This window comes from Chrysochloris asiatica, unplaced genomic scaffold (assembly GCF_000296735.1).
Source record: "Chrysochloris asiatica unplaced genomic scaffold, ChrAsi1.0 scaffold00340, whole genome shotgun sequence".
Classification (NCBI taxonomy): Eukaryota; Metazoa; Chordata; class Mammalia; order Afrosoricida; family Chrysochloridae; genus Chrysochloris; species Chrysochloris asiatica.
The window spans coordinates 283763-291924 of NW_006408858.1; the positions used below are offsets into that span (position 1 = coordinate 283763).

At 55.7% G+C, this 8162-nt stretch overlaps 1 protein-coding gene across 1 annotated transcript; it reads left to right on the forward strand.

Annotated features, from left to right (window-relative positions):
- Positions 1-2959: 2959 nt before the first annotated feature.
- On the forward strand, positions 2960-7906 carry LOC102840686 (RIMS-binding protein 3A-like). The gene has a single exon (XM_006875838.1). The coding sequence runs from the start codon at positions 2960-2962 to the stop codon at positions 7904-7906; it is 4947 nt and encodes a 1648-aa protein (XP_006875900.1).
- The last annotated feature ends 256 nt before the right edge of the window (positions 7907-8162 follow it).

Here is an 8162-nt window from a genome sequence, read left to right on the forward strand (position 1 = left end):
TGAAACTACCAAGGTCCCATAGGAGAAAGATGAGGCTTTCTGCTCCCATAAAGATTTATAGCCTCAGAAACCCTATTCAGGGTCACTGTGAGTCAAAACTGAGTCCATGGCACACCACCACCACCACCACCAATGAGGTCAACTCAGGGTATGGTTGATCCTAAGCTCCATCACTTTTGAGTAATATAAGGGGCAGCTGAGTCCATGGACTGCCAGAAGAATGAGCAAATCTGTCTTGGAAGAAGTATAGCTAGAAAGCTCCTTAAAAGTGAGGATGTTAAAAAAAAAAAAAAAAAAAGTGAGGATGGTGAGATTTTGCCTCATGTATTTTGGACATGTTATCAGGAGGAGCTAGTCCTTGGAGAATGACATCATGCTTGGTAAAGTGAGGGTTAGTGAAAAAGAGGAAGACCCTCAAGGAGATAGATTAACACAGTGGCTTCAACAATGACCTTAAACATAATAATGCTGGTGAGAATGGAACAAGACTGTTCAGTGTTTCATTTTGTTGTACGCAAGGTTAATATGAGACAGAACTGACTCAACGACACCTAACGACAAACTGTGAGAAAATATATCTCTCTTCTTTAAAGTCATTTACTTGTAATATTTCTGTTACAACAACACTAGTTAACTGAGACACTAGTTAAATAAGAATGTATGGGACCTGGATGAAGGTAGAATCTCCAGTGAGTAGTATTCAATCTGACTAGCCGGGTCTGATGCAATGAAATGCAGACGGGTCTCTTGTGATACAATAGTGAATAATTGTTATCAGGACTGATTGTGAGGGTTGGAAATGTAAAGGTAGACGTTTTATAGCAAGGAGGGGAGTGATTAACTTTTCAGTCTAGGAGCGGAGGTCCCTAGGACCATCAAGGGAGAAGAGCAGAGTGCAGGACCCTACCCAGAGAAGTAGTGATGCCTGAAATGGAGGCAGAGATGATGCCATGGAGCAATGGAGCAGCTGGAGACTTTAGATCCAGAAAGGGAGAGTGACTGTGTGCTGAAGACCTGGGGGTTACGGGGGAAGGATTGCATGGAGGGGCTTGTAACCATGGCAATGAGACGATATACAATAGAATGAATGTAAAACCAATGTTCTCCCATGTAAACTATCACATAATTCGCAATAAAACATTAAAAAAAAAAAAAAAGAAATAAAGGCCTGACACGGATGAACCATGAAAAAAAAAAAGAATGTATGGCATGGGCTCAGCACTGAGCAAGGCAAATGGTAGGTGTTTGGTCCACAGTGGGGTCTGCTATGTCAGGGGGAAGAACCGTCCCATGGAAGAAAGATGATGCCAGGGAGAAGAGTACACACAGAGGCTCAGAGGTGAATAAGAACCAGGGGAGCTCTGCAGGCACCTGTAAGATGCTGGCAGGGACCCAGGTAAAGTTCTGGGTGTAAGATGAGAATTTACACAGGCCTCACTGTAGCTCCTACCAGACACTCAGTCCTGAGCCACCAAGTCCCCCAGAAGCTGTAATTATCAATACCTCTATGGTGCAGAGGTTGGGAGAAGTGACAGCTCTGTGATCACCAAGACAAAGTGTTGTTGTTAAGTACTGTCAAGTTGACTCTGACCCATAGCGACCCTGTATAGGGTTTCCAAGGAGCAGCTGGTGAGCTTGAATCGCCAACCTTGCAGTTCAGATGCCTTTGCAGTCTGGTGCATTAACCCACAGCGACACACCAGGACTCCTAAGACAAAGTGTGCAAGAACCTAAAAGGAGATCAGCTCTCTCTGACCTTTCCTACCTGTAACAGGGCATCCCACCTTATTGAACCGTCACAGAACACAATGCCTCAAATGTGAAGGGAACTTTCCCTGGCCTCAAAGACTAGACTGGAAGCAACACTGGAAGAAGTTAAAGGGCTGTTGAACTCCAGAAGTACACAGACCTCACTATCAGACTGCAATGCCCTTTGGAAGGCTATGGACGATCTTCTGACCTTCCCATCTCCAGGTAGGTGGCACAGACACTGGGCTGGGTACACAGAGGACTTGGGCTTTACCTTACCAGAAAACAGGCCAGCCTGGTGGAGGGTGGAGTAAGCCCTCATGGTGGTCCTTTTTTCTCACCTCCCTTGCTCTTCTCCCACCAGCAGCCTCCACTCAGAATTCATTTGACTCCTCTCTCTTTCCATAGCTCCAAAATGTGAGCCTGCCTCCCTTCTGGGGAATAGGCTGCCCCCTTGACATTGGGAGGATGGGGTCAGAGTGCCCAGAGACACTGGAAGCAGAATCTACAGGTTTTAAATCCCTGCTCAGATATGTCTTTGACCATGGAAGTGCTGCTATCTCTTCAAGCTGTTTGCAGGACGTGCAAAGATGAACCCAGAAAGGGCAGATCAGGACTTCCCAGGTTACCTAGAGGGCAGAGGTCCTCCAGATAAACCCATCCCCTACACCTTCCCTCGTGGCGGCCTCAGATAGGGCCTCATCCTGCCGCGCGCACGCCAAACATCCTGCTGTGAACACCCTCCCTCCCAGATCAACTCTGCTCACGCCCCAGCTATGATCTCTCCACGGAAGCCTCTTTGCCCAGGCTCCAGAGGATGCTCAGGAGCTTCTTTGAGCACCTTGGCTTAGAAGGAGTTGCACAATGCCTGGGAGAGTATATGGGGGCAGATCACAAGGGACATGGAGTCAGGAGTAGGAAAACGGGAGGGCAGAAAGACACCGCTCCCTTCACCCCTTTTCCCCATCCTAGCCTCCAGCTCGGGGACATAGGGAGCCGGACACAGGTAAGGCAGCCAGCGGGAAGAGGCGCAGGTCACGCCGCCCGCGGGAGGGGGTTAGACGCAGGGGCGTAAAGGGCTCGCGGAAATCCGCTCCCAGGGGGCGCCGGAAGGGGCGCGCGGAGCGGTTGGCTGAAGTCCCGGCGGCGGCGGTTGGTAGCGGCGGCCTGAGCCAGGTGAGGTCAGGCGTCTGGCCAGGCCGCGACCACCATGACCAAGGACTATCCCGGCCCCTTAGGGGGCGGCCGTTCGTCACTCAAGAAGCCAGGGAGCCCGGGCCGGGGGACAGCGGTGCGGGAGGAGTCGAAGCGGGAGCTGGAGAAGCTTCGGACTGAGTTGGAGAAGCTTCGGGCTGAGCTGGAGGCTGAGCGCGCTCGCGGACGGGCGGAACGGCGGCGCTTTGTTGCCCAGGCACGCCAGCTGCGAGAGGCGGACGAGCGGGAACGGCAGCAGATGGTGGACCAGCTGCGCTCCAGGTGGGAGGCACAGCGAGGCCGGGAGCTGCGGCAGCTTCGGGACAACGTGCTGCGGGAGCGCGAAGCCGAGATCCGGCAACTGCTTCGCTGGAAGGAGGCAGAGCTGCGGCAGCTGTATCAGCTGCTGCGTCGTGAACGCGACGGCGTCGTGCGCCAAGCTCGTGAGCTGCAACGCCAGTTGGCCGAGGAGCTAATGAATCGCGGCTACTGCGGTCGCGCGGGGGCGACCGATTTGGCGACTGCGCATTGCAGCTGTCGCCTGCAAGACGTGCTGGCGCAACTGCGCTGGGAGACCGACGGTGAACAGGCCGCGCGCATCCGCCACCTGCAGGAAACATTGGACGTGGAGCGCCAGCTCTTCCTCAAGTACATTCTAGAGCACTTCCGCTGGCGCCCCACTTTGCCTGAGCCCCGGAGTCCCCAGACTGAACCGGCCTCGGAAAACCCGCCGCCTGAGACCGCCAGCCGTCACTCAGAGCCAGCCTGTCCAGGCGGACTCCTCCATCGACAGATCACTGGCATCCATATGCGCTCCCGTTCCCTTGACTGGGAGGTGCTACCGGTGCGCTCCACCTCCCGGGACGGTCAACTCCCCACCCGCGCCAGTTCCCTAGATTCCTTGGGCACCGCGCGGTCCCGCTCTCTCTACAGCTCCCGGAGTCGTCCCCAGACCACTGAACCTGAGGAACTGGCCTCCTCGACAAATGCCTCCATTCCGGGTTCCTCTCCGCCGCCACCATCACCGCCATCGCCTCAGCCCTCGCTCTTGCCACCGTCTGAGCACCAAAAAACTAGCGACCCGCGGAGTGGAGAAGTCTCAGGGAGGCCTTGCGAGGCCCTGACCACCTCGCCTTCGGGCCTGGACTACCCTGAGCTGGTGAAGCGGAACACGGAGCTGACGGAGGCCCTGAGAGTGCTGGACCGCCGCTGCTTCGCCTTGCGCGAAGAGAACAGCCAGCTGCGGCACGCCGGCTTCCCAGACCAGGCGGAAAAGAAGGTCCAGCTGCTCAAGATGAAGAACGCAGAACTGACGGGTCTGGCGCGGCGCTTGGAAGATCGCGCTCGCAAGCTACAGGAGACCAACCTACGGGCTTTGAGCGCGCCGATACCCGGCGAGAGTCGTGCTGACACGGAGCTGTGCCAGGCCTTTGTGAGCCAGAGCGCCCGGGAATTGACCGAGCAGGCGAGCGCACTTGTGGCCAAGGACAGACAGATAGAGGAGCTGCAGCAGAAGTGCCACCTGCTACAGGTGCACGTCGCCGCAGGCCTTGGCATTGCTCCTCTTCCTGTAAGGGGCGCCTCCGGCGGCGCACTGGAACTCAGTACTGGTGACTTGGAGCGGCTGCTGCGCGAATCCCAGCGAGAGGTGTTGCGCCTACAGAGGCAGCTGATGGTGCAACAGAGCCAGAGCAGTTCCCGAGCCAAGGCGGGCAGCCAAAGCGCACTCCGCGAGGAAGCTGGACGCCGCCAGGTGCAGGAGTTAGAGCGTGAGCTAGATGCAGGGAGACGCCAGTGCCAGGAGTTGGACTCTCAGGCGGCGGCTGTGCAGAGGCGAGGCGAAGAGGCCGAGGTGCAGCTGCAGGCGGCGCTGCGCGAGGGCGTTTGGCTGGCAGAGGACAATGCGCGGCTGCAGGCCCAGACCAACTGGGGACGGAAGGTGGAGGCGGAGAAGAACGACGTGCTTGGGCAGCTGGGCCACGCGTGCCAGGAGCACGATACTGCGGACCTGCTGGCAGAGAAGCTGTTTCAGCAGACGGCGCGTGGGCAGGACAGGCAGCTGCAGCAGCAGGACCTGCAAAAGGCCCTGCCAGACCTTCAGGCTGCCCTGGAGATAATGCAGACACTACAGTGCCAGTCACATGAGGTCACCCAAGTCCCCAAGTCTCAAGCAGGGGACAACAGAAGGTCCAAGTTTCAGCCAGGACTTGAAGACCAAGCACTGCCTCAGCCCAACAAGGATACGCAGAAGACAGAAACCTCATTGTCAAAGAGCCCTGTTGTCCTTGGAGAGCCAGCCAGTGTTCCCCAAGTACCAACCAGAGCCCCTGCAGATGAGCTTCCAGACTGTAGGCTCCAGGCCAAGAAAGCCAGCTCCAATTCCTTCTCAGAAATGGAGTCCGTGTGGGCTACTGTACCTTTCTGCCCTAATCTGTCCTTGGACACAGCTAGCGAAGTGGATGACCTAGAACCAGACAGTGTGTTTCCAACCTTGGACATAGGGGGCTTAGAGGCCCATGCTACCACCAAGCTCAAGGTCTTCCTTGCTCGGTATAGCTACAACCCTTTTGAGGGACCCAATGAGCACCCAGAAGGGGAGTTATCTCTCACGGCTGGGGACTACGTGTACATCTTTGGGGATATGGACGAGGACGGCTTCTATAAGGGGGAGCTTGAGGATGGTCGACAGGGGCTAGTGCCCTCCAACCTGGTAGAGCCGGTCTTGGATAATGACATTCTGCGCTGTCCCTCCCTCAAGTCCCCCAAGTGTGACTCTGTTTCACACTTGGACACAGCTTTGCAAGAAGACACTCATCTCAGCTTGTCACCTGGGAAAGCCCAGGCTGCAGTGGACAGAGGGTCATATCCAGTGGTTAGTGTGGTCTCCAAGACAAAAGTGGCAGTGGGGATCTTGGATGCTGACATGGAAGCCAGCCAGCTGGACTTGCTGCATAGCCTAGGGGAACAGGGTTGCTCCAGGGCCCTTTTAGGGGGCAGGTGGCCTTTCTGTGTGACTCCCACGCAACTAGGGTTTCAGAGCATCACAGCCACATCTGTCAAGATCACCTGGGTCAGCAAGGACAGCATCCATCCCCACATAGTGTACCTGGATGACCAAGAGCAGGCACTGACCCCGGCAGGTGTAAGCTGCTACACCTTCCATGGCCTGCGCCCCGCCACTGAATACCAGGCACGGGTGGAGGTACGGCTGCCACCACACTTGCTACAGGTACACTGCAATAAGATGTCCTCTACCATCACCTTTGCCACGCCCTTGGCCGGACCTCCTGACCCCCCACTGGACGTACTGGTAGAGCGTCACTCCTCACCAGGCCTGCTGGTGGTCAGCTGGCTCCCCGTGACCATAGACTCAGCTGGATCCTCCAATGGGGTCCAGGTCACGGGCTATGCTGTGTACACAGATGGGCTCAAGGTTGCCGAAGTGGCCAATGCCACTGCTGGGAGCACCCTGCTTGACTTTTCTCAGCTGCAGGTTCCCTCTCTGTGCCAGAAGGTCTCTGTGAGAACCATGTCCCTTTGTGGCGAGTCCCTGGATTCGGTGCCAGCCCAGATTCCTGAGGACTGTTTTACCTGTCACCGATTGCTAGAGACCTCTCCCTTTGGCTGTACCCATGGTGATCTGTCCACCTGCAGAGTCACCTTTCCCTTATGCCCTTGGAAGCTGATGTTGGCTCCTTTGAGTTCCAAGACTAGCTCCCATACCCCTGAAAGCTGTGGGGAGCTGCAGGTGGAGCTTCCGGAAGCATTTTCTGAAGAATCCTCAAAGAGGTGGTCCCCAGTGACCAGCCTGGGTTCAGAAGGAGCGTGTCTAAGTTCAGGGGCTGGCAGCCAAGCCCAGGGGCCCCGAGAGGCCTGGGAGGACAGTGGGAAGGACCTGCTCTTCCAGAAGAGTCTCCAGGAACAAAAGTCATCCCTGCCCAGTGACCAGTCTTCAGGGCAAGAAAACCACTACCATGACATGGGTACCAGCAAAAGCCCCTCTCCAGAACTTGCCCATCTCTCTGCTGAGTATGGGCCCAGCAAAGTGCTGGGTTGGTACAAGCCTCCCTTGGAAAAGGTCCTCAGACAAAAGCAAGTGGCCCAAGTGTCCAGTCCTGTCCAGTGGGGTCCCAATCAGCAGTACATGTCTGGCTGCCCCAAGCTGTTGGCATCAGAAAAGGAAGTATGCTTACACATGTGGGGCACAGAGCAGCAAGAAGAGAGAGAGGCCCTCAGTGCCCAGAACAAGCATGGTCAGACGCTAGCAGGCAAGTCAGAGCACCAGGTCCATGAGCCCAGCTCAGTGCTCTGTCCAGCTCAGTCCAGCAAAGACATCAACATGTCCTGGGTTGATCCCACATGCCTGAGACAGGGGGTAGACTCTCCTGCTAGGGTCTTTGTGGCCCTCTTTGATTATGACCCCCTGGTGATGTCTGTGAACCCTCACTCTGCAGAGGAGAAGCTGGCCTTCCAGAAAGGGCAGCTGCTGAAAGTGTGGGGGTCTCAGGACCCCAATGGCTTTTACCATGGTGAATGTAGTGGGCAAGTGGTTACCATCCCCGGGCACCTGGTGGCCGAGGCAGAGTGGACTGATGAGAGGTGTCCTCTGCTGGCTCAAGAGCACCTGCACTCTGTGACCTGCCTTGACAATTTTGGGGGGCTTACTGGTCACCAGAGTTCCTTCCCCATGGCCCAAGGGAAACCCAGGAGTCCCCCACTGTGGACTTCAAAGACCATGATGGCAACTCTGGACTATGATCCCAGAGATAGGCGAGGTGGAGACCGGGTGAAGGACAAACTAGTGCTGAGGGCAGGGGACATGGTCACAATCTATGGGTCTGTGGATGACCAGGGATTCTACTACGGGGAGTCAGGAGGTCACTGGGGCCTGGTCCCAGCCCACCTGCTGGATTACATGTCCTTCCATGCCCATACCAAGGGAGTGAAGCTCCAGCTGGGGTAAAGCTTCTGACCCCCCATGCTTAGCCCAAAAAGACAGCACACACGCAGACCCTCACACCTACCCTTTATAATCTCCATAAGCACCATCTACCCCAAGTTCCATGGTGCTAATCCATGGCATCGGTAAGTGTCCCCTTCCCAATCAGTCTCAGGGTTTACTCTGAGCTGACTAGTTTCCATAAGAAAATGAAATTCCAGGCCATAAGAAAAATGAAACTCCAGGCCCCAAGAATCTGTTGAGTTGTTACAGGTCATCA